Source organism: Clinocottus analis, unplaced genomic scaffold (genome assembly GCF_023055335.1).
Source record: "Clinocottus analis isolate CAN_PGR_092001 unplaced genomic scaffold, fCliAna1.0.p SCAF_5, whole genome shotgun sequence".
Lineage (NCBI taxonomy): Eukaryota > Metazoa > Chordata > Actinopteri > Perciformes > Cottidae > Clinocottus > Clinocottus analis.
This window is the reverse complement of record NW_027176207.1, coordinates 11050026-11076903: the sequence shown is the minus strand read 5'-3', so window position 1 is coordinate 11076903 and position 26878 is coordinate 11050026. Positions and strand designations below refer to the sequence as shown.

General features: G+C 43.1%; 1 protein-coding gene across 4 annotated transcripts; it reads right to left on the bottom strand.

The window, feature by feature from the left end:
- Positions 1-1359: 1359 nt before the first annotated feature.
- On the bottom strand, positions 1360-26878 carry LOC137802522 (stAR-related lipid transfer protein 13-like). 4 transcript variants are annotated; one of them, XM_068600455.1, is made up of 14 exons: positions 26421-26878; positions 13671-13742; positions 12497-12578; positions 10910-10994; positions 9103-10406; positions 8504-8674; positions 7908-8067; positions 7393-7591; positions 6827-7040; positions 6270-6384; positions 5303-5563; positions 4723-4940; positions 3419-3595; positions 1360-3327 (listed from the first exon to the last, which is right to left on the bottom strand). In XM_068600455.1, the coding sequence occupies exons 1-14, from the start codon at positions 26542-26544 to the stop codon at positions 3210-3212; spliced, it is 3300 nt and encodes a 1099-aa protein (XP_068456556.1). In that variant the 5' UTR covers positions 26545-26878; the 3' UTR covers positions 1360-3209. The 4 variants fall into 4 exon arrangements, with proteins under 4 accessions (XP_068456556.1, XP_068456557.1, XP_068456559.1 ...); XM_068600456.1 differs by having other exon boundaries at positions 10931-10994; XM_068600458.1 differs by lacking the exon at positions 26421-26878 and adding an exon at positions 20030-20489 and having other exon boundaries at positions 10931-10994.

Genomic DNA, 26878 nt, shown 5'->3' with positions numbered 1-26878 from the left:
CCCGAGACTCCGATGTCGATGTCGAATAAACAAACGTCCACAAATCTGCTTAGAAATTACGCTCTTTACAACCTCAGAGCTTGCCAGATAATTTCAACATTTAAAAGTTTTCTTCAGAGTCAAAGTACTCCAATGATAGTTGTCTGTAAATCCGTGGGTGTATTGCCAAAAGAAACTGCCAGGAGATAATTCAGTATACTTATAATGTGGCCAAAATGTGTACGAATAGGGTGTCAAGTCAGAGCCTAAAGCAAACTAACTGACTCCACGGCCACATTAACTCTCTGTTTACATCCTTCAAACCTCTTAATCTTGAAAACTGTAGTTGTTGTACGTTGATCAGTATATTTCTCGATGGTTTCAGACTCCCATCGACACGACTTTTAGATTCCTGCCACACCAACACTCCTCATTAGGACGTTTGTTTTGCTAAGAGAGGGACGTAAAGACTCTTGGACAGGGCCAGCTGCTGGAAGTGCACTTCCTGTTCTTTCCAGAAGAGGTCAGCGTCAAATCCTTTTGCAGGGTCACCCTGCTGCGGAGCACCATTAATGATCCTATTAACCCCTCTTTATCTGAACATAAAAAGAAGCAGTGCTGCAAAAGCAGATTACGCTTTCTTTACACGTCTAGGTTTGCTTAGAAAATGTGCCCCTCGAGGATTAAATGTATTCAGTTGGGGAAAAAAAAACAATGTTTGAGTCACCTCGTCAGTAATCTTGTTTTGTTTTTTTCATGGTGTAATTTGCAACATGATGTTCCTCATTTGTCAGCCTCCATGGAGTAGTGGAGCTGAAGTACACCCACGGAGCAGAGGATCATTGACATTCAGGAGCTGTAACAGGGTGCCCTAGATAAAATCACTGACATGTTAAATGGAGTAGAAGTTAAAGTAATATTTCACACATTTCGGTGTCGTTACACCCCCGCTTTAGAGGGAGAGTAGAGTCTGTGTTAAAACACCTTCATCGCCCTCTGTGAGAGTCTCCATCTGACACGGCTAAGTAGGTAAATGTGATTGAATATTGATCTGAGCTGTGGGGGTTTAGTTTCCTAAATGAATCCATTGAAAGGACACAGACGGACAACAGAGAAAATCTGCATGGGGAGAACCCTCTGATGACCCTTCATACACACCTTATCTAAAAACATTCGACATGCAGGCACAGCTTCCAGATTCAATGCTGACCTTCAGACTCCAGCGTGGCGAGAGCGCCACTCCATGGACACCGGAGCACATGACGAGGACCATTATTTATCCATGTATTTACGCGCTATTATGCCATGTAATGTTAAAACAATGTACTATCAGAGACCGAAGAACAATTCCACACAAACTATGTTTTTGTTGAATTCGTCGATGTTTTTATTATCTTGTTTAGTAACAATGGATCTGTTTTCTGTCACTCAGAAATAACCACCCTGGTCTCAGCTCCTCAGATAGTTTGGAGCCTCTTCCCACACAGCCGAGGGCTCACGTCAAAGTCACGCACGCACGCTTTGTCTTTCTCATACACACATATTTACACAAACACACGCACTTGGCACACCAGCAAACAGCATCCACGCAGGATTTTGGTGGCACTGTCGAGATATTGTATCATAGCAACACCATAGCAACGCCTACAGCCGAAACATGTCAGAAATAGCCGCGGCAGTGCCGTGGCAGAGCAAGTTTGATTCTGCTATTGCTTTAGTAGGATGGCGTATTATGGAAAGTTGACATTTCAGCATATCAATATGATAGGAAGACCCTGAAAAGCTATGATGTTTTGATCTGCTGGCACAAAAAGCATATCTATATATATTTACAATAAAGGCTGTTCGTATACCTAGGTGCAGATACACAGGCGCATCCATGCATGCACACACACACACACACAAACACACGCACACAATTTCAAACATGCTTCCCGGAAGCAGTGAAATGGTCACATGTCTTAGACATTGTATAACATGACAGCAAAAACAAGGTGATACGATATACATGTATATAATGACATGTATATATAATGACAATGATAACTTTAAAATAACATTTACATATGATTAACACTGAGAATAGTGACAGAAGTAAATCAACAGTGATATCCAACACCATGTTTCAATATCAGCACATTTATGAACCTGATGAATGTTTTTGCTCTTTCTGTGATCCAGATCCCTCGTGTGCTTGTGCTTGACCTGTAGTGCCCTTTTCACAACGTAACGCTGACACGTAGCCATACTGTATCGGTCCTGGTCATTTCAAATAACAGGGATATTTTTCGGGGCACTGGGTTCCATGCATCTTCATCTGATGAAGGCTTGATCATAATCAAGTGCCTTTTATAAATGTGCATACCTAAATAATTAGTTCACCTCTTTCTAGGAGTATTAGTTAATAGATGGATGAATCACAAATTATTTCATAAACAAGATTATTAAAAGCAGGATTAAGAATCATGTGAGGACTGCATGTCCTCACACTGAATGGCAACTCTTTGGTTGGTTGATGCAATTTGCCGTGTTGTTTATTATTTGTCATTTTTGATTGACTGTGATAACTGACTGAAGTATACGCGTCCTGGTTTTTCAGGTCGATTCAATAGAACATCGAAGAAAAATGATTATGAACAGTTTCAATCAACTTAGTAATTCATATTCCACTTGCAGGCCGAGTGCAATTTTAAAGAGATGGAGTTAAGATAGATTTCTCAAAGCAAATCATCGATACAAATGTGGGTATTCTACTTTACTTGTGAGTTACCTCAATGTCATTTTTGCATATTATAACTTCAGTTCTAGTTTTATTAAATTAAGGTGTTAGAGACGGCGATCATTTCAGGATCACACCTTCTGGTGCTGACTGTTTCTTTTTTTTTTTTACAATATATTGGGTTAATAGACGAGGATTTAGAAGAATAATCCAGTAAAACTGAAAATATCTCCACTACTCCTCCAAAGATGCACATGGTTATGGGATTACTATACGAAAAATGAATGTCTATTAAAAAAATATAAAATTAGCGGTTTCATTTTTGGAATTGGAAACCAGTGGGGTATAATATTTATGGGATAATTAAGTATGTTATGTAGAATAGCTGGAATACCTGGCAAAACCTCCCTTTTCTGTAAATGACAGTAACTCAGTACAGTATGGTACAATACAGCTGAGTGTGGCTCAGAAGGAACTAAAGTCCACTGCCTGGATGATTCCCCTCCGGGATTCAGATCTTGGCCTCAGAGCTTGTCGGATCTGGCGGCTGAAAAGAGGATCGGATCCTCTGAGCTTCGTTAACACACAGGTAACCAAATGCTTTGTTGTACCATTCTGGAGATCTTCCCCTGTAACAAGAAAAGCAACATCAGAGACATTAAACGACTGCATTGTTTAAAAAAAACTTTTACAATGAGAGCACTGGAATTGCGCCCACACCTGAGGTCCACTCGGGAGATGTGTGTGAGTCTGGTCCTTCCAGCCCCACTGGGCTCGAGGAGGTACTGTGACTCCAGCACCACCCCCCTCACTGCTCCCGTGCATGGGGAGTCATCATGTTCGATGGACACGCACACCAGCGCACAGGAACCTTTACATAGGTCTGTACGCCACGATCTGAAGCGGCAGGGGGTAAAAAGGAGAGAACAGTCAAGCATTCAACGTGGGAAATGGTTTGGTAACAACTCTCATTATTTGTATTGTCTGCAGATTATGTAAATCAATGAAATGATGCTCAATAAAATATCAGAAAAAAATCTTGTTCTGTCAGTCCGAAATCCCAAAAATATTCATTCTATTTTGACGCGAGCCAAAGATAAGCATTACATTACAGGTGATTTAGCTGACGCTTTTATCCAAAGCGACTTACAATAAGTGCATGCAACCGTGAGTACGAACTCAGAGCAACAAGAATCAAGAGAGTACAGTTTCTTCAATAAAGTCAAACTACAATGTGCTGTCACTAAGAGCCATCTAAGTGCTGCTGAAGTGCCTACTGTCTTTATTCAAGGTGTAGTCGAAAGAGATGAGTTTTTAGTTTGCGGCAGATGATGTAGACACTTTCTGCTGTCCTTTATGTCAATGGGAAGCTCATTCCACCATCGAGGAGCCAGGACAGCAAACAGTCGTGACTTTGTTGAGTGTTTAGTTCGCAGTGACGGAGCGACAAGCTGAGCAGCAAATACCCACATTTGAGAACCTGCAACTTTCTCATTTTTGATTCAGATTCAACTATATTGTCATTGCACATAGTACAAGTACTGTGAAAAGAACAGTGGTGCAGAGTTGAGGGTGTTGACAGCTGAGTGGAAGAAACTGTTCCTGAGCCTGCTGGTGCTGGAACGGAGGTTTCTATAACACCTCAGGGGGCAGGAGCGCAAACAGTCTATGGCTGGGTTGGGTGGGGTCCCTGACGATGCTGTGCGCTCTCCGCGGGCAGCGCTTGAGGTGAATGGACTCAATGGCAGGGAGTGGAGTACCGGTGATGCGTTGGGTGGTTTTCACCACCCTATGCAGAGCTTTCCGGCCTGAGACCAAACTGTGATGCAGTTTGTAAGAAATATTTAGGTGTTCTCGCTTGAAATGAATGGCAACTAGTTTTCTTTTTCGTTGAGCTAATCAATGTAATGTTGCAGCTTTGTGCTTTTCTACAGTATCCTATTTTAAGGAAGTCTTACGCAGGTTGTTTTGAAAAGTAATAGAGTTCTCAAAGCATGTGAATATTTGAATGCATTAATCCTGACCTTAGTACCACATAGTCACAGCTGGGTTGAGGCGCCATGTTGTAGTAGGAGTAGTGGTACACGTCTGTCTGTTTATCCAGCGTCTCCAGAACCTTCTCCTGCTGTAGATCAGTCTGCCACAGGGGGCGCTCTCTCAGCAGCCGCTGCAGTACCTCATCTGGAGTTGCCGACACCTCGATACACACTCGCCATCGCCTCAGAGGATTACCATCTCCCACCTGACACACACCATGAGTGTTAGATGTAATGTGATTGTGTACAAAAGAGATTCTAGCCGTATCTGATCATGAATCATTTTAACGTATGTAAGGATGTGGGTCTTTGTGCACAGAGATGTGTTTAAAAAATACATTTTTCCTTTAATTGTTTCTTTGTTTTTAAAGTCTAAAGTTAAACGGGTTTCCTCTTGAGTTGTGCTTCCTGTGGAGAAGCTAACTGGAAAGTCTTAATGCAAAGTCTGCACCAAACAAGTAGTATTATAGATATGAAATGCATGTACAAAGTTGGCCCTCGTTCTTTCTTTCTTTCTTTCTCCCCTCTCAAATTCCCACAATATTCCAGATATTTAATGAACACACACCTTTTTGAACGCCAGTTCTGTATTGTCAGTTGTCGAGCGAGACACCCATCCTTTGCTCTTATCTTTGGCCTCTTCCAGCAGGTTCTGGATCAGCCTTTCTAGGTGTGCATGATAGGATCCCTCCTCATCCTCCTCTTCCTCCTCCTCCTCGTCTTCATCCACTTCTTCCTCGTGAGCCTTGCACAGCTCGTCCAGCGGAGGCACCATCAACTCAGCCTCCATATAGGAGTTGCGAGACTGGGTCACCATCTCCTCTGTTATCTGGGGGACAGCCAGAGGACGTGTATCACATCACATCGCACCGCATCAGCTCAAGTCTAAGCACCACCATGTCTAAAGCAGAAAATAGACCTTGACAAACAAAAAGAGAGCAATTTGACCCTGTTGTCCATTCACCATTGGAGCAACAGCAATGCTCAGCAGTTGCACTACAGAGATTTAAAACATGTCATAGCAGATCATATTAAATATTTGTTTGTACAAACAATTTAATATCAAATGTCCTCTGGCTTTCTGTTATCTTACATAAACATTTAAACTCCAACACCGGTCACTTTCATGTTTTGGAAGAATTGCACTATTCTGGCGATGGTTCAGAAGATTCATGTATTTTTGCTCTTGTGAAAGCCCCACATTAAACAAAAACATGCATGGTGATCAAGTCTCTCAATAGGTTTTCAGTATACACAGTACACCCCGTCAGCCTCAAGGTAATGATGATACACAGTTTTATAAATGATCTCATTAAACGCAATAATACTGAGGCTTTGGATAATAACCACTCAGCAAGGGAACATACAAAGCTTTGCAGTCATTTTTGTCTGTTAATGTCACATATTCAGACCTGCAGGTGCATCATTTCAGAGTGGACACAATTCATTTGTTTAGTCACTTGTTTTGTCAGTCACTTATTTTTTTTCGCTCTCGTGGAAACAATCCCTGTGAGAAGTAAGTTTTAAATCCTGACCTGAAAGAGACAGTGGCACTCGGTGATCATGTGAGACAGACCCTGGGTGGCTGCCAGGTTCTCATTCAGGTCTTTCTGATCGGGACGGCCCGTGGTGTACTTCCTCTGGATTGACCTTTACGAATAGAACATTTTACAGAATATGCAGAATATAAGTCATGTTAGCATTACAAAGACGGACAGAACAATGCACTTGAAGAAGTAAAAGCAATTTATATCAAAATAAGTTCTTATAGATAGCAAGCTGACTGATACATAACATTTACATTTTGTCATGGTGGCAAATTACAGGTAATGTAGTCACTGTGATCGTAATGATAGCAGTGGTAAGAGCTGTTTTCTATTATCTTATTAGCGATTCACCTTTATTTTCATGGCACTCAATATATAACATGTTATAAAAACAAAAGAAAAGTAACAAAATAAAGTGGCATAAGAATGTACCTAAACTGGATTTAACATCATAAAATACGGTAATGTAGTTTATTTTGCACGGCCGAAGCTGTTTTCTGTTTTTCTATGTGACCATCAGTGCTTTCACCCGTGTGTGACTGCACCTTGGGGAGAGCATCTCGTTCTTTAGTATGCTGAGGTGGAAGAGGGAAGGTCCCAGACAAACAGCCAGATTCATCGGCGTCATCTGGTTCTCCTCTACCAAAGAAGTCACGTCACGCAGGAAGTAGAGCAACGCCTGCAGAATCTCCCTGTTTTCATCTGGCATCAGCAAGATGGCCGCTCTGACGGCCTGCAATCTCTGCTCCTTTGGGACGTCTAAAGAAAAAAGATGAGAGGAAGTGAGGAGCGGTTCCTAACATCCAGTCATCTCTTTTAGTCCACATATGCACATTTCATACACATAAATCATATATAAAGTAGCTACAATTTAACTTTTCATATCAAACACTGTGTCTGTCAGATGTGACCAATGATGTCCTGAATTTCCCGGTAATACATTTCATAAGAATAATAAAAAAAACTTGTGATCATTTGTAACAGATGACACAGTTTGCTGACTGAAATTCCATTGAGGCCCGCTTAGCATTCAAAACCATTTACAGTCGCTTCCTCTGAGGCAGATGCTGTGATAACACATTTCAGCATTCTTTGCTCAGAGGCGACTTACACTGGTAAATATGCAGGAAGGTTTCCCCCAGCTTGCTTGTTAGCAGAGGCTCTGGCAAGTCCCTGAAGAACTGTTTCACCATGTCGGCCACGTCGTAAGCGGACTGGTCCTCGTAGCTCACAGAGTCAGGGGACAACTCACACTGCTGCCTCAGAGCCTGAATACGTGACTTCACGCCAGATTTGCGAAACAATCCCACCTGAGACGGGAAGGAAAGAAAAGTCAAACAAAGCCAACGAGGAAGCTAAAACTGTTGGAAACCACTGGTTTGATGCATTGTTGTTTCCTAAGCTCTTAAGCTACAGTTACTAGTTAAGTAAGCTAATTAGTAACTGTAGTTGCACTTGTTTAAAAAGGATTTACATCTAAATTGTGTAAAAGAACAATAACCGCAGTAGCATATCATGATGTATTCAAGTATAGTACTTGAGTAAATGTACTTTTGTACATTTCAGTTTTGACTAGCACTATATATGGACATGCAGACCATTATAAATGTTGTTTTCCTCTCTAACCTGGTCCAGACAGTGTGTTCTGAGGTGGCTGAGGGCCTGTTGTAAACACAGAGGGAGAGGAAAACCACAGCGCTGGACATGGATGATGAGGGGAACACCAAACACACTCTTCTCTTTGTAGTCTGGCACCTTCATGCGCTTCATAAACTTGGGCACAGACCTGGGAGCGATAGACAGAAAACAATTAGGGAGTGTGTAGGAGAAAGATGCTTTTTCCCTTTATGTACATGGTGGTCAACAGAATTTCCCTCCCAGGGATATTTAAAAACAAGAAGGAGTGATTGTTGACCACAATGGTTGTGTGGCCAGTTTTTGAGCTAGACTAGCCTCTTAAATTATGTACAGATCCATTGTAAGTGTGTGTCAGTGTGGTAGATGAAGTAGAGGTTATTGTTTGTGTGAAGGTGTTGATGCATATGGTCCTGCTTTTTTAGCTCTGATGTAGAGAAGTTGAAGAAAACACGAACACACATACAGATCACACCTTTTAAATTCCCTGAAATATGAATACATGCATTAAATCCAAGCTAACAGCCCAATATTGGAGAAGAGGAAAGAAACACATGGACGATGCATGTGGCAGAGTGTATACCCACCATGTCCAGCCATGTTTATTAGACATTGAGTATTTCTCCATGATGGCGGTGAGGCGGAGCAAAGAGAACTTCTGCAGCAGGCTGAGCTGGCCCGCTGATTGGCTGCTGATCTGCAGCGAAGACGCCGGCTGGTTGAGAGGATCAGAGCTTCGGAAGCTGGGCCACCGTAGACTGGGATGGGGAGAGAATACCAGTAAAGAATGAGACACACCCAGTGATTTAGTCTACATAAAGGCCTCACTAGGTCAATGAAAAGGATAAATACAACGTGGGTCTTATTATGATTGATTTGGACATATGCCTTATATCTATAACAATAACATTGTTCTCAATGTTATTGTTATAGATATACAACACACACAATCTTTTTTATGATATCCTGAAATGAGACCCATCAAAAAACCTCCAGACAAGTGAAATTAGTTTCAAAGAGAAATCAAATGCGAACAGCAAAATACCCAAACTGCTCATTGTTAACATCCATCACAGTTTATAGACCAACCTTCTGGTTCTTCTTTAACACGTTGCATTACACTTTTCCTCTGCATTGAGAGATTATTACTGACATTTTGGGTGCATTCACATTTGATTGTACTCACCGTGGTCTTGTCAGTGAGGCCCCAACTCCAGAGTCCCGCCTCTCCCGACTGGTTCCTGTCGAATCAGTGTCAATCAAGGAGATCCCATCTCTCTCGCCTTCACTGGGGGTGGTCCTGCCCTCCCCTTCCTCCTCCCCCTCCCCTGTCTCATCCTCAGGCAGCACACTGCGGCTCCAATGGTCCACTATTTGCTGCAAGCCGCTGACGTGCTGGATGATGTCATCTAGGTGAGGGAACAGATTGTCCTCTGTCTCCAAGTCCATCAGGTCTCCTGTGCTGGCGTAGAGGTGGGAGCCCGGAACATTGTCATAAACACTCACCCTGCTGCCACGTGGCGCTCCAGGACAAGGGGGCTTAGACAGCGGTTTGCTAGACCAGGGCTCACCTGGGCCATTCTTGGGTGGAGAGGATTGGCCGCGAGTCTGTGCGCCAAATTTTTTGTCACCAGGGGAAGGCGCTAGGCTCTCTATGGACAGCGCTTTTGGAAAGGTGCCTGGTTTATGGTCTTTGGGGATGTGAACGAGGAGGTTTTCATAAGAGTGAAATTGGTTTCTGCCAAACTGGCTCTGTCCTTCAGTCCGCTTACCTTGAGAAAGCAGCTCAATGTCCTCCAGATACATGCTGCTTCTCTTGCTGGCGGTGCGGTGTTTTGCACACACAGGCTCCTTCACCTTGGACGCCACTGTCTCACTAATGGGACTCCCCGTGGACTGGACTTTACAGTCATTGGTGAGCGAGACAGAGGAGGTGTCACCATCAGTTTGGTGGTTGTGTTCTAGTTGGCTGATGGGAGTACACTGGAGCACCTGCAGTGCGAGAGGCTCCTCGCCATGTAACACCGGCCCGCTGATGACCAGAGGTGCCCTGCGATTTGAGCTTTTCCGCTTTGTCGACGGCCCCCAAGTGCGCATTAATTCCATGCGACGCAAAAACTCTTTGGCTTTACTCCGCCCTCCTTCCCCGTGGCGGCTGCTCTTGATTGGCAGGGAGTTGTAGTGTGGAAGATCCCGAGGGGCATGGTAGGAAGCAGACAGAGATGCCATAGATATAGAGTCTGGCATGGCAGAGGCGGAGTCCTCGCTATGCAACGAGGAGATTTCTGCAATCTCCTGCTCGCTCAGGTCTGTCAGCACGCTCTCAATGCTCACTGTGCTGTGCAGCAAACCCTCCCCCGGACCTGTCGGGCTGCTTTCGCTGGTGCTGTCCAACAGGTAGTCTTGCAGGCGCGACCAACGTCTGCTGCTCCACTCGAACGTCCACCTTTTACTGATGGCCAACGGGTCATCTTCATCCGAGTCATCGCCCTATGGAACCACAAAGAAGTGATTTCAGGGTGAATAAATGTCAACATAAAAGGCCTAAATGAGAGTTAATACATAATTAAGATCCGCTGTTGTGCTCATTTATCCAAAAATTTAGGATTTAGGATTTACTATAAATAATTCAAGCCTTGTAGAATAGAAGTTTCTATCATTGGACAGATTTGGAAAACTATCCTTCATCATCAGCACAACTGATCAGAAAATATCTGGACATTAGTTGACCCGTCAACTGGATTTCATCATTCATAAATACCAAAAATTAATCATTTTATTCATTTATTTCCATGATAAGTGTGAACATCAACATTAAATGGCAAATCCACTTTAAGGAGCAAGGCATCACATTTCAAGAAGTCTATTGACCAAACAAAGAATTGGCCAGCGACACACATATTGTAATACAAGCAAAAAACAAAAAGCCTCATGTGTGTATTTGTGGCAGCTGACAAAGCAATAACAAAGAGTGTGTTAAGTTGAAGCCTTACAGTTAAAAGAGGTTGTCTTACTTTCTTCTTGGGGTGGCTGACATCCAGTTTCATGGAGGCACACTTATTCAAAGTATTTAGACGTCTGCAACATAAACACACAGGAAGTTAAATGTGTTGGAGCTGGTGTGGATATGTTTTGTCCGTTGCTGTGTTAGTTTCCCTTTGAACTGTCACATCCTCATTTTCACTCTCTTCTCTTGCACTCCTCACTGTCTCACATATTTATTTATTTTCTGACTCTATCCTTCTCATTACACTCTCCCTCAATTTTTTTTCACCCAAGCTGTCTTTACTCCTCCCTCTTCTCTGGCAAGTGATGCCAAAAGAGCTGGGACTGATCTTCACCCTCAATGAGTGTATTTCCCCAAAAACACAGCCGGCTCCTCCCTTCCACTTCCCTACCTCCTCCCTTCATCTGTCACCCACCCCCTTCCACGTTCCTGCTCTGGAGCGCTGCGGGCAACCTCCTTCTGCAACTCAGGGAATGTGAACAGCGGCTGGTCAGGAGGGTGGTGTCTGTGTTGGTGCCTTTCAAGACGGGATGATTAAAAACATTTGTAGGCGCTCGTGACCTCTGTCCTTTCAAAGATTTCAGCCTCTTATAGTACACATCCTCTTTTGTTCACTGTTTATTTTTTCTGTCTTCTCATACAAAGTAGCAGACAAGGGATTTTATTCATATAAACTCTATATAAACCAGAATGGCATACCAAGAGGAAACAAGCTGTCATATCAACTGTCTTTCTGGCTGAAAGTAAACATTCATGTTTTAAAATATACAAGGGAAAGAACCCCTGGAGTCTCCACACCCTGCATTTCTGCTGCAGGATGAAACAAACAATTCACCCTGGTTAAATATATCAATACAGATTTAGAATGATATGCTTCATAAACTATGTAGTCTTGCATGCATTTAGTAGAATATAATCTAGTATACAATCCAACTTTAAACAGTTCTGAGATGCATGAAGAAGAGAGATCTCATTATGAGTGTATCTTTCAGCTTCTGAGACGTTCTCAAAGAGACTGATACATATTCTCTCACAATATAGCTTTTAGGAATCACTAACACTATAATTACCACACCCTCCTCTACCATGGACATTGGAGAAGGGGGCGTGTAGAGAGAAGTAGGGTACACTGGTGCGAGGCAGGAAAACGTCAATGGAAAAAGAGGAATAGGAGATGTGAGACAAAACGATCAGAGAGGTGTGCAAATGCACTTAAAACACACACTCAAAGCCATCTGGTCAAATACACTGGCATCCCCTCACTCCTTCTCCATTCCCTTTGCCTTTCAGCCCCCCTGTTTTGCCCCCTGAGGGTCTCTGCTCTTTGAATGGGAGATCAGAGTGTTGCAAAGGGGAGGGGAGGTGACCAGATCAAAGCCTGGGCTGTCAGTTCATTAGGGGTCAGGGTCAGATATCTCACGATTAGCAGTTAGCACCAGGCCGCAGGGACAAGTGCAGGACCTGGGATTTTACTAGTGTTAAATGGGCACACCAAAGAGTGAGGGTTGCATGTGTACAGCTGGGTGACTTAAGTGTACAGTATGTACATGTCTGTTTCTACAAGTGCCCTTACCGACATAAAGGCTCGACCAGATCTCGATCCAAAAAGTCGTGGTCCCTTTTCACAGAGGAAATGTCAACTGGAAACTGGGAATCTGTACGAGAGAGAGAGTCAGGAGGGAAGAAGAAAAACAGAGATTGAGTTTCGTTAGTTAATGACTGACAGGGAACGGCAGTTTTCTCTGCCAGTTAACCATTATTGAAGTCTGTGAGGCACGGCACAACTGCTGCCACCGCTGTTGGCACTTGTCATGTGCATATGAAGTTTGGAGAAAATTCACCCAAAATAACCAGATTTCCACACAATGCCAATGCCAAAATGACTGTTATTTTGGTGATTCTCTGTGTGTGGTGGCAGTCTGCAGGCATCATGTAACCCCGGGAGTAGCCAAAGAGTCCAAGAGGCCGCTATCCATAACCCAACATTGTGTGTGTGTGTGTGTGTGTGTGTGTGTGTGTGTGTGTGTGTGTGTGTGTGTGTGTGTGTGTGTGTGTGTGTGTGTGTGTGTGTGTGTTGGCTGTTGAGTTTTTAGAGCTACTTCTTAGATTACTGGGGCCATTTCCTGTTTGTGCCTCAACTGTATGAGACCCGATGATCATCACATGAATGAGCGCCCGTTGGCTTCACAGAGAGGTGGGGAGAGGGCAAGACAGAAGGAAGGAAGGTAGGAAGGAAGGAGGAAAGAAAGCTGAATGAAAAGCAAGACAGAAAGAGATAAGTAAGGAAATACAGACTCGAGAAAGGTGGAATAAAGAAGGGAGAAAGAGACGCTGGGAGAGTCCCAGCAGAGATAACAAGGCCTTTCCCATGACCCCTCCCTCTGGACAGGAACTATAGCCTGGAAATAGATCGCAGCGGCCCAGAAGAGGAAGATACGCAGATAGAGGGATGGCGGAAAAAAAGAGACAGAGAGGATGCAATTTTGGTCATATGGATTTCAGATTTGGATTTAAACTGGGATTATTCAAACATGTAAAATGGTGGGATTACAGTATCATTGAGCTGGGTGTTGTAATAGCAGTATATCAAGTATGACAACATGTTAAGTATACACAATTAATCAATCTGTGTGTATGTATATATGTGTGTGTGTGTGTGTGTGTGTGTGTGTGTGTGTGTTTGTGTGTGTGTGTGTGTGTGTGTGTGTGTGTGTGTGTGTGTGTGTGTGTCTGTGTGTGTGTGTTACCTTCATAGAGCTGGGCATACTGTGGAAATCCTGCTGCTCGAAGCCAATCACAGGCCTCCTTAGCCTCAATCTCTGTAAAGTAAAAAAAAATAAAAGCACACGTGAGTGCACACAATAACATATTGATTGAATGGATTTGAGGATATTTAAAGTACTCTGTAATAATAAAACTGGAAACAACATTTTTGTGGAGAAAATCCCCAAATTGTTGAATTGTGTTACTTATTCCAGCGGACTGATGTCTTTTTTTATGCGCCGTGTTAATTATCTGCTCTCTAAAAATAAAAATTGGTAAATTAAGAGGCATGAAGATCATAACATTGTATTTGTTTGTCATCCCGATCCCAGCATTTGTAGCTTACAAAAGAGGAACATCTCAGGGAATTCAATTTTCCTCTGGGAATCAACTGGAATGATGAGATTGGAAAAACTGGAAGTGAGCCAGCGCTCACTTCCAACAAAGGAAACACTACACAACTTAACCAGCAGTGAGATTTCAGCCGTTAATGCGTAAGTTTAACAGGCCGTACACATGGCACCACACCCCATTAGATGCTGCTGCCAGCACCACGAGACGTTTTACAGGCATTTGTTTTACTACTTTTTTCCGCCAGCATTAGTATTGCTCACACTGCACCGTTCGTGTGTGTGTGTGTGTGCGTGTGTGTGTGTGTGTGTTTGGATGTATAGGTTTTCTTTATGAGCAGACACTGATTACACCTCTCTGCAGAGCTTTGTGCTGACAAAGACATTTTAAAGATCTTGGTGGCTCAATCACATGAGTATTATTTTACAGAAGAATGGTTGAAAATACAGCAATGTAAAATATATAATTTATAAACAGACACATACATGCGCACAAACACGTTCACACCTATCCTCGCATATGTTTAAAAACTGTGAACAACTGTGAGTTGAAAAGCTTTGGGTTCTAAAAATGAATTACAAAGAATTACAAAGCCATTGCAAGTTTTTCAAAGTTGTAAAGTTGAAAATAATACTAACTTCCACACGGGGTTATTACAGTCAAATAATGTCACTTGTCATTGAAAACCCACCATTTTTCAATATGACTTCTGCATCATTCTGCAGCCGCTGTCCTGATCTCGTCCCTCTTTTTTAAACCACCCTCCTTCTCACTCATCTCATTCACTCATCTAGAGGTGCTGGCAGTGAATGGGAGAAGCACCGCAGAAACACAGGGGTCAAAGTTCAGCAGGGCAATAAAACATCTCCGTCTTTACCATCAGAGAGGAGAACGGTCAGAGGAAATTATCCTTTCAGCGCAATCTAGCAATTACATCCCTCTCCCAGCATTCTCGGCATAACTCCTCTGTCTCTCTAAATCACATATGAAGCGACAGATCATGAAAAAGAAACATCTTGTATCACTCTGAAAAACAGACAGAGAAACACCAGAGAGCCTGACGGGTGAGAGAACTGAAAACTTACTTGAAGCCCTCATGGTGCAAGTGATGACATGCTTCTATTTGTTTCTCCAGCGCTCTCCTCTTCATCCCATGGCACATCCACTCGCTGCTATGCAGCTTTCCATCAAGTGGGAACGTTTCTGTACTTTCCTCATCTCTGCCTCTCCAACCCTCGTGTTTACAACTCCCTCTTCCAGCCTGCCCCATGCAGGGTTTCTCTTCTCTCTAATTTTCTGCTCAACCTCCTCTCTCGCACTTTCTGCTTTGTTACAATCCACATACAAAATCTCTCTATTTTTACATCCCTCCCTCTGATGCTGCACTAGACTTTTTCTTCTTCTCACTCTTATTTTAGTCAGTTACTTTTCCGTCTTGTTTATACTTGTGCATTTCTGTTTACTTCGTACTCTCTCCGCATCGCTCAGGCTCTCTCTCTAAAGACAAACCCTTTCCTTCATCCAAGCGTCCCCTTTGCTTCTCCTCATCCTTTCTTCCTCTTTGTTGCGACAAGAAGCTGGTCAATGACACCAACTCCACATCTTCTTTGTCATCACCAGAGCTCCTGCTGCCCATCGTGTCCCTTGAGGAAATGACTAATTTCAGCTGGCGTTTGCATCAGTCAGCCCTCGTGGTCACAGACAGAAGACTGTTGTACGCTAACTTCACATGTCAGCTCAAACCTGCTGGCGGGCCAATGAGGAGACTCTGACCTCGGCCTCCTTCTTTTGCTTTACTCTACAAAACTGCATACCGGAACAATGTGTGGGAGAATGCAGCGTGTACGCACACACATACATTACACACCCCAGAGCGGATATTTAGCACAGTCCAGATGTTACCCCCAGTGAGTCAGAGGATAGAAAAAGGATGAGACAGGCAGACAGCTGGGTTGGGAGGGAGAGCAGCCGAGATGGACAGAGCCTGTGGGAAAACCACAGGGAGGAAGACATACCACACCAGCCGCTTATTTACTACTGAAGTAAATGTGAGATTTGAAGATTATCAATTATTTTTAGAGACCAAGAATCTAATATGAGATGCAGATGAAGAGTGGGAGACATTTCAAGCAAGAAAGGTTCAAGGTTAAGTCTCTTTTCTCTAGTTCTCAACAAATCTCATACAAAAAAACAAAACCAACAATCAATTAATCCTGCTTCAAAATACTTCTTCCTGATTATGTGTCTCTGCCTCAGATTGCTTTTAATAACAGAAATGCCATCGCAAATCCGCACAAATCTTATTACTGTGCTGCAGCATTCTGTCTTAACAATGGAAACACTCAATTTAGAGATAAATGAGGGATACTTACACATCGTGCTACTATCAAGTGCTCTTTTTCCAGTGTTGCACTCAAAAGTAACCAATAGTTATGAAGCTGTTGCAGTTCAACCAAATAGTTGACCAAATAGTAGAAAAAGCACACAACAGTGTGCGTCATTACGGTGTCTGTCCATGTGTTATTGGCAATGTGTCTTTATGTTTGTGCACAAAGGTGCCAAGTGGCAAAGCCCCTGTCAGCATGGGAACAAAGCACCACTATTCATCTGTGCAGAATTTAATCAAGAGATTAATTAGTACATGAATATGTTATTAGTGGGTCACAAAACACACAAGCGCACACATAGTCAGACGGAGCTAATCCAAGCCGCCTACCGTGCTTTTCCTTCAGTCTATTCCATGTGCCTGTGTTCCTGCTGTGGAGAATATATGACAACAGGCAGCCAGCCACTAGGACAACAGCAGGGAAGGTAGACAGATGGTATGTGTATGAGTGTATGATGGGCTTGTGAATGTGGGCGTCCATGTGTGGGACAAAGGGGCTGTAAGGTAGTTCCTTACATAACAAGGACACCAGCTATGTTGCATAATACACATAATACAAGCACCCCCGTGTCCTCACAGTTTCTTTCTCAGAAAGTGTGCCTTTGCCTTTCTTTCTTCTACCTTTCATTTCCTCCCTTTTATCCAATGCCAGTAACCTCGACTTTCTGACAGCCTTTTCTTAGTGTTATGTCTGTCTGGTGCTGGGTCTCAAGAACCCTGAAGTGCCATGCATGACATCATTTCCTGCTCTGGATTTCCCAGGCGTCCATAGCCGCGTGTGACCTAAAAACAGCAACAGGAAGTGGATAACTCAATTGGATTGAACATGTCAGAAGGGACTCGGCTGGGATATATGTTTCGCAAACCATGGGGAAACATAGAATAGGACTACAAAGTTTGTTTGATTTTACAAAATGTGTCCTTTCAGTACAAATTAATTTGATAACTCGACAGACAAATGACAGCTTATAGTTTGTAAAGGCTGTACAGGCATAAATTGAGCAATCTTCATACAATACTACACACATACACACACATACATACATATACACATTACACATATACACACAGACATACACATACACACACAAACACACACAGCCTGGAAAGCAGCCATATTCCCACACAAGCTAAAGCACTTAGTGCTTCATGTTTTAAGGTCAAAAGGGGGAAAAAGTAGTGGAGAAGGCAGAAGAGGAGTAATGCAAGAGAGGAAAGAAGGGAGGGAGGGATTTTAAAAAGGGATATGTTCATCCCATCCCGTATAGTTCATCTGCGATGATGTCGAGCCCTCAGGAATGCGCTGTAAAACAGCATCACCACGGCATTAAATCGGTGCAGGTTCACGCGCAGCGTCTCCTGTGCAGCACTCACTGAGGACTGCAGAGGTTAGACAGCCCTGTATTTATATTAGGATAGAAATACCAGTATTAATAGGTTGGCTTATAAAGATCAAGTTGAGTATTTGGCTATGCCACGTTTCTCCAGCAGAGGCTGTGAAAGCAATGCACTTAATCTTCAGGCTACAATGACATGATGTATGTGTGCTGCATTTTATACATTTTGCTATTCAGTGATGAAGGATTTATTGTTTTGACATAATTTACTCTTTTTTACTCTATGTTTTCAACTTTTCCAATGTGAACAGGCTACATATTGGATTCAGTATTTAATTCAGTGTTGGGATACAGGTTCTGTGGTTGTTTTCCTTTACCAATGCAATAATTTATTGCTTTGGCCATTGGCAAGCGCCAACAAGCTGTGAGCACAACACTAAGTTCACTTTAAGCTGATGTAGCAAACAGCTAGCAAACAGCTGCAAATGTACACATTCATTAGACACAGAGACACATTAGCATTAATGTATCATTAATGTATAGTTATGCTTGTGGTCACCTAATGAAGGCAAACCAGATTTTCACTTTTCTTTATGCTTTGTTTTGGGTCTCCACCAACTCCTGTGTGAATATATATATATATATATATATATATATATATATATATATATATATATATATATATATATATATATATATATATATATATATTGCTAAAACTTCCACTATCTTCAACAGCTATAGTCACTATTTGGTGCTGAGCAGTTTATCATTGTTATTATAACAATACTGGTTGCTTTGAATTGTCACCTATCTGTAAATAGACCATGTGCATATTTAAATCTTAATGGCAGGAAGAGGCATGCACTTTGAGATAAATAAACTATTGCTTATGAAAAGTGTCAGATTGGGGGTCACTGAGATCTTTTTTATTTAAGTCTGTCTGAGACTCTACCAGCTGCTAAGAAGTGGAATGCAACTTGGGAGAGAATGCGTGAGAAAGACTGAGAGAGAGAGAGAGAGAGAGAGAGAGAGAGAGAGAGAGAGAGAGAGAGAGAGAGAGAGAGAGAGAGAGAGAGAGAGAGAGAGTATGATTGGAGTAGAAGAAGACCAAAGTGTGGATAAGTGCAGGCAGGGCGTGAAAGCTGCATAGGTCATACCATCATCCAAAAACAGCACAGGCATAAACTTGCTTCTCCATCTACATTCCTCATCTGCCACAGCTGTCATATCTCTCTCTCACTCTCTCCTTCACACATTTCAGTTTTTTTAGATGCTTCATATTAGATTTGGCGCCAGATTCATCATCAGAGGATAAAAAAACACAAGACCTGGCATGTTTCTGCTTCCTCATAAAACCAGAGTTGTGTGCGACTGTAAATCAGAACAAAAAAAACACACACACACACACACACTATCTGATCTCCTTTACGTGTTCCAACATGGAAAAAAACACGGACAAGACCTCAGAAAACAAAGGAGAGAGACTCATCTTCTACAAAGAACTCAACAATGAATGACGGGATGTTCTCTTCACTCCCCGGGAAACTTGAGCCATGTGACAGGAAGCTGAGGAAGTAGCCATGGAATACAAGTTGGGTGGGAGAGGTAGGGGGGGGGGGGATAGACAAAAACAATAACACTACAATCCTGTATGGTTTTTTATGACTTCTTTCAGATTTATAAAAGGCATCTTTGGAGGAGGAGGGTCGAGGAGGGGGTGAGGTGGAGGGGGGGGGGGGGGGGGCTTACGTCTGACTATTAAAACTAGAAAGAAGTGTGTAGGCACCCTTTGGTGTGCAAAATCTTGCTTTAAAAAAAAAGGAAATAAAAAGCATGATGAAACAGAAGATGGATGAGTTACTTCTAAAGATTGAGTCTATTCATTTTTGGTGTTGAGTAAACCTCTGATGAATAGTCAAATGTTGAAAAATTACGGAGTGAAGAAGAGAGAATCTCACATGAAACAGCTGCAGAGTCCCTTTTTATGGTTTAAAACTCACACTTTCTTCAACATAGTTTGTGTCTGCACCCAGTTAAGTTTTTTCACAGGAGAAAAGAAAACTATCGGGAGATTACCACTAGGTAGACTTGATATATATCTAAGTGTAGGTCTTAAAAACAATGATGGCAGTGTCAAATGTATAGCATGTTCCATCTCTCAAACTAAAAACAAAACAGCAAAAGAAAATCTATTCGGATAAACAAACTCAGCAAAGCCAATCCCAATCTAATCATGCTAGTGGGATTCCTCTTTCTCTAGTTCTACCTTGTGCCAGCCTCCGTAGCAGCTGCTGGCGGGTAATGATGCGCGAGAGGCGCAGGGCAGAGCGCCGGCGAGGGGTGTCGCCCAGCCTCAGGTAGTAGTCGTGCCCGTCAGAGGTCATGGCCTCCAGACAAGATCCCTCATTGGTGCTGTCGCCGTCACTCTCACAGCCATTACTGTTGTCCTTGGCGTTTTGATCCATGATGTCATCTATTTCCATACCCGTACTGCCCGTAACACCAGCTGAGTCTGCGCTGTCCTCGGCAGCAACGGTGTCAGCGCTCTCTGCATTGTCCCTCACATCCTTGTCTTTGCTACCTTTCATTCTCTTTGCGTTGTCCACGGGGTCCAGACTGTTGTTCGCTGAGTCTTGCTTTCCTGCAGCATTTGCTCCATGCACCACACTGTCCATAGTCGCTGCCACTTCATCCATTACAGCCACTCTGCAGTCCACAGCCTCCATCTAAAGCTCACTAACCTACAAATCTTCCTTCCTCGCGTCCTATGAGTTGTTGTGAGTACACACCTTTCAAATTCCTGCCTCTAACATGTCCTCACTGGAAGCCAAATCACCCCCCACCTCCCCCCACCTCCACCCCCAACTGCCTCCTCCCTTCAACTCAGTTGAATAAACACAAAACTTCATCACATAACCTGACACGGATGACAGACCTTGTTCTCGGTCACACATTTGCCGACCTCGCACGCTGAGATGGGAGGAAGACTGACAAACTCTTGCTTCAACAAGGTTTTTCCTTTTGGTCACGTGACCGGCAGCCAATGGCATGTGAGCTCAGGGAACACTGTTCTGCTTCCTGAAGCTGAGCCAAAGACACAATATGGTACATGCCTCAGGCAAATGTGCATGTGTGTGTGTGAGAAAAAAAATATCTGAGATGGAAGATGTGATCAAATTGGGAATAGGCCTGGAAAAACAACACTATCCCAAAGACCATCTGGCAATGTGACATGAGAAAGGGCAGAACAATAAAGAGAGAGGCTGTGTGTGAGAGACTGCACAAAGGAAATTATAGGAGCAAATTGTTACTAAAGTTGAGTGGATTGTACTGCCATTAAAAAGGGTTCTCTAAATCCACGCCATCAAGTTCATACCCTGTGACATTTAACTAGAAGCACAGCATGAAATTCTCCACCACTAATGGAAGCGAAGGAGTTTAAGTATCTCTGGGTCTTGTTCCTGAGTGAGGGTAAGATGGAAAGGGAGATCAACAGGCGGATGGGTACAGCAGTACAACAGGCACTGCACCGGACCGTCTCGTGAAGAGATGTCTACATTCAGACCCTCACCTATGGTCACGACCTCTGGCTTGTGATCAAAAGATCAAAGTCATGGATACAACGGAGAAAATTAGTTTCCTCTGTAGGGCTCAGCCCTAGAGAGAGGGCAAGGAGCTTGGACATCAGGAGGGAACTTGGAGTTGAGGCGCTACTCCTTCGTGTCAAAAAGAGTCATCTGAGGTGGTTCGAGCGGCTAATGAGGATGCCTCCTGGGCCATCCTGAGCTGAATAATGTTGCAGGTGAGCAGGTCTCCATCGCGACCCAATCCCAGGTAAACGGATAAAAATGGATGGATTGATATATTGTATTGTGTAAAAAACATCATACATTGTTCCCTCAGTGTCTTCTATCCCCTGATTCATTTGTGTTTAAAAACACTTCTAATAAACGTAAAGATGCCTCGAAGATATGCAGAACATGAATTACATTCAAATCAAACCCTTAATGGCCGGAGCATAAAGACCCTCTCAGCCATCCCTCGATCCATAACATTAACATCACAGCTTCCATAATGAGACTGAAAATTCACAAAGAATCATTTTGGTATAAAAATATATTAAAGTAAAATAAGCAAAAGTGAAGCTATGGGCAGGGTGTTACTGTTGAGAAATATTTCCTCCATACATGCCAGATAAATCGCTGATCCAGCACATTTACACCACCCACATTCCCTGCTTGGGACTCATGATAGCAATACTCACAAAATCTTTTGTATAGTTATATTAAGCAATGCTAATGCAATAAGTGTGTGACTGAATGTTGCAATACAGTAACTAGGTTGGAGGACAAATATATGAAATGCAGTGAAGGAGAGAAGTTCTACTTTGACCTGGTTCGGCTGAATAGGGATTTGCCAGAACCTAAGGATATAAGGGAGCACTTTTAATTCATTTTAGGGAGGTAAGGCGGCAGTGTGTACGAGTGGGATGGGGCTGCACGTGAAAAGTAGGTCATTGCGAGGTCAACTCTAGGTCAGAAGTCACACACACACACACACACACACACACACACACATCTGATCTCACATTAGATCGTATTATATCAGAGCTGTTAGTCTGAAGGTCAAATGCTGTAAGAGAGGTGCAAGAGAACAGTCTGAAGTGATGAAATCTAAAATCCGTGATTCAATTGATTAGACTGGCCTCTTGAGGAAATCTAAGACACATGCATTTCCTTTTTTTTAATTTCACGTTCGCCTAATTAGACTAAAAGAAAAATACACTCAAACCACTATGCAGAGCCCTTTGCAAACTGTCAAAGTGACGGAGGGTACAGCAGGCGGACTGAGTCACGTGACAGTGAGCTATTTAGATGTGTGTAAATGGATTGGCCGAGGGTGGGCTGTAGTAAGCAGCCAGTAATATAATATCCATCTCTTTCTCAGTTACAACCGGTCAACGTGAGACAGAAACTGAACAGGCAACCTAAACAGGAGACCTAAATATCAGGTATGTGACAGAACATATTAATCAAATATGTGGGGTGTAGGGCGATAACAACAAACATCTGGTCAATATAAAGCAAAGAAAATGTACACAATGTTCAGAGTGAGTACACAATGTTGGACACAGCAAAATAAACTGGACATTTGCACCGCACATATTCTCATGTATTTTCATTAAATATTTTAGAACGACCTTTAAAAACAGAGGAAACCTTTTCAGCTTTTACGGATCAGGTTGGATGTATTGATCCATAGAGGTTTCAGAACCCCACTGATAAGACTTTTTCTTTCTACTCATACATACCCACCAGTCCTACTCTCGAATAGATTCGTTATTTATCGATAAAAACCCTCTTTCCATCAGTGGCTAATACATAACAATCTGCAAAAGTAGAATCTGACTGCTCCAGTAATTCTAGACCTATCATTTCATCTGTTAAAAGAAACCGCATCCCGTATGGAGGTTCAACTCTCTTCTGGATAAAAACCCTTGTGATTTGATTAATAAAGTCAATCAATGAGTTTCTCATAAATAACCAAAAAGACAATGCATCCCCATCTCTTCTTTGGGAAACTCTGAAAGCTGTCCTGACAAGAGAGAAAGTTATAGCTTTTTCATCGCTGGACAGGATTTTTATGGGATGATAAGCAACCAAATAAGTAAAGTGATGCTACAAAGATATTGATCTTGAGATAGACTTTCTCTTCAGATATATCAGATATTACCACTGTGCAGCAAATTTACAGAACATAACATACTGATTCAAGCTCCCTCAGGCTGGTGCCTACATGAAGCTAAATATTGTCCATCTTCCTCTCTTCTGGCGTTGGTCACCTCTACTATCTTTTTCCCCAAGAAAATAGTCATCCAACCCGAGTAATGACAACATTAAAAAATCTGGCACAGTTTTGCACAAACTTTGGCTTCACAGATGTATCTACTATAACCGCTGATCATGATAATCACCTCTTTCCCCCACCCAGACTGGACTATGCATTCTCTCTATGGCTTAAAAATGACATTTCCAAGAGAGGTCAATTATACCTTGGTGGGCTGTTTGGAAGCTTCTGGCATATATCCAAGAGATGTAACACCCCTCAATCCCATTTCTTTTGCGATTTTAAAGTGTGATATTCAGCTAAATCTAACAACCACAATTTTCCTAGTCCACCGCAAGACTAACATTGTCAAAATCAAAGTAGATTGGGAAAATAACCAGGCCCTAATAAGGGTCAATAACAGCTCATTGTGTGCACGGTAAATGTACAATTCAAAGTACAGCATCGCCTCATTCGCCTACACTACTCGAACTCTATACTTTGTCAAATGTACTCCGGTGTAAAGGACAGCTGCGATACGTGTCACAATGCATCAGCTGATCTTACCCACAAGATCTGTCCCCAGCTGACAAATCACTGGGTTACAACAGTTTAAGTCAAATCGATGTTCCTCAATCTGAATGTGTTACCCAACACCTGCATGTGTATCTTTGGTGTTCAGGGAAACGAAGATCAAACTTTAACTTAAATGAATAAAAAAAAAAATTGCTATCTCAAACATTTTGGCATGAATGAGAATCCGAATAGATTGGAAGTCACCTCATTAACTTGTTAACTCAATAACCTACATAACTCTTCTTTGTTGTCTTGGAAGGCTTTATTTAATTTGTCTTTGTTGTTGTTTTCTCTCTCTTCCTTGAATTTGTGAGGAAAGGCTGCTGGTATCATAAAAAGAAGCCCTTCAGGAGGTTTTAGGTGATCTAAGGATGACACTTGTGTAACCACTCTGATCTCCAGGCAGGTATTTCCAAGCTTCAGGCTCTGACTGCCAAAGCCTGGTCACCTTTAAACTTGTAGACTTATATACAGCCATGGGACAAGATTCATAAGCATCCAAAAACTACCACAGGCTAAAAACATGTAAAGATTTTTTGTAAAAAACACTATCTGAAATGAGACCTGAGCAAAATAAACAAGTACTCTCAATCCTATACAAAGACATGTAGCAGCCTCTTGCATATTCTAAACCCGTTGAGGAAGACCTGCTTGCTAACACAGAGGAATAGCATTTCCTTGATAGAAACCTCGTAGATTGAGGTGGTTCATGGTAACATACACGCACGCATACACCAACACACACCAAAGCAACTAAGACCCACAAATCCAACATGCAAAGGGAGACCCGACCCCCACCGCTAACCTAAAAACCTGAGGGATTACATCTAAATGCAAGTGCTATTATGTATTCTCAGTTTACACACACACACACACACACACACACACACACACACACACACACACACACACACACACACACACAATTAAATGAAACACCATCAAAATTCAGTTCACTTTCCAAGGATGAACGACATTATACAATATGCCATTGCTCTGATTTAATACTGCTAAATACTAGCATCACGGTGAGGCCAGATGTGCACATTTTAAGGATCCCCTATCTCAAAATCTGATCCACACAGATGTGAACTGTGTGCCTCCTGGGCTGATGGGTTAAGCAGTGGGGGCAGTGAGGAGGGGGAGCTGCGGGTTTGAGGGTGTTTTTGTCTGGAGGGCAGAATAAAAGGGTGAGAAATTAGTGGAAAGAGGATTAGTGGGGCAGCAGGTGCTCTCTGATGCTCCAATTGACTGACATCCCTCTCTTATTAATTGTCTGCAAAGCATCACAAAACCAACATCTATAACAGTTTACCAGCATGCATCAGTTAAAATGAGCTTTAACAATGCCCGAGTGGTCTTTTGCCGGTCATACATGCAATGTATCACTGTGCACGACTGACAGGCACAGAGCCTTTGACGAATATCGTGGCCTGGTGGTTTGTGAAGTTGTGAATGTGGGAATGTTCATCTTTTAATTTGCTTAAGAGGCAGATATCTCAGTAATTACATTAAACCAGGGAGACAGACGCGTCTCTCTCTCTCTCTCTCTCTCTCTCTCTCTCTCTCTCTCTCTCTCTCTCTCTCTCTCTCTCTCTCTCTCACTTTCATCCGTGCGTCAAAGAAGGAAAGAGAGAGGGAGGTAGGGGGGATATGCATGCGCGTCCAGGCCACTGTAAATATAGAGCAAAATGACTGAGCCCCTCCAAACTTGGTGCATTGGCGCGTATTTGTTTCCATGCACATAAGCATGAAATGCCTAATCCAAAAATATCAACCCCCCCCCCCCATCGCTCTCTCGAAGGTGCAATAAGCAAAATAAACCATGATCCTGATTTGGACAACAAATGCTGAGCTGTCGGCATCTGAAGCCCCGGCTTGCCTCCTGTCCACAGCGCATGCCTGCGCGGTTTCAGCACTAATTTTGACAATGACCTTCCCAAAATATCAAGGGGCGCGCTTCATGTGACGTTACATGAGGCTATGTGCAGCACATAGACCGATATGAACGTGTGTCTTCTCTCCTAATGTGAAGTCGTTCTGCTGGCAAGTACACGCGCGGTAGAATTATGTGACAATAAGTCGAAAGTCAATGTCCAGACTCTGATTGTGTTTCAGGTTAGATGGGGTGTCAGCACTTCACGACTCATGCCGCCGTCAGCTTTAGTTGACTGACGTTTGACAGACCGAATGAAAATAAACAGCATTCCGCATATTAAAGCAAGTTTCCCTTGTTTTTGTTTTGGCTCTCTGACCTGCCAGCCGTCTCTCGCGGACATTCCTCCACAGCAGATCCCAAGCCTTGGACGTGGAGTCCCGCAGCTGCTCGCTGATCGACCGCCGCAGCTGCAGCTTGGCAGACCTTCGCTGGGCTGTCATTGCGGTGCAGCCGGACGCATATTCCGTGACTAAAACCAGCCCTCCGCCAACACCCGTTATTCCTCAAGCCTCCTTTTATTCCACTGTGAGCCGCCTCGGCTGTCGGGCTGGGGCAGCGCGCCCCGGCTGCTGCGTCTGGCTGCCGCAATGGTCGTCACCGCTTCACCTGGCATGGAGCTCCCCCTCGAGCTGCGTCACCTTCCTGCACCAGGGGAGGCGGATGAAGTCCACTTCGTAGGGTCTGGACTCACTGGACATATACCGGTTGAATTAATCCAGCATGTCTGCAATCCTCAGGCAACCACAGCCCGACTCCTCTTGTTGGAGCGAATGT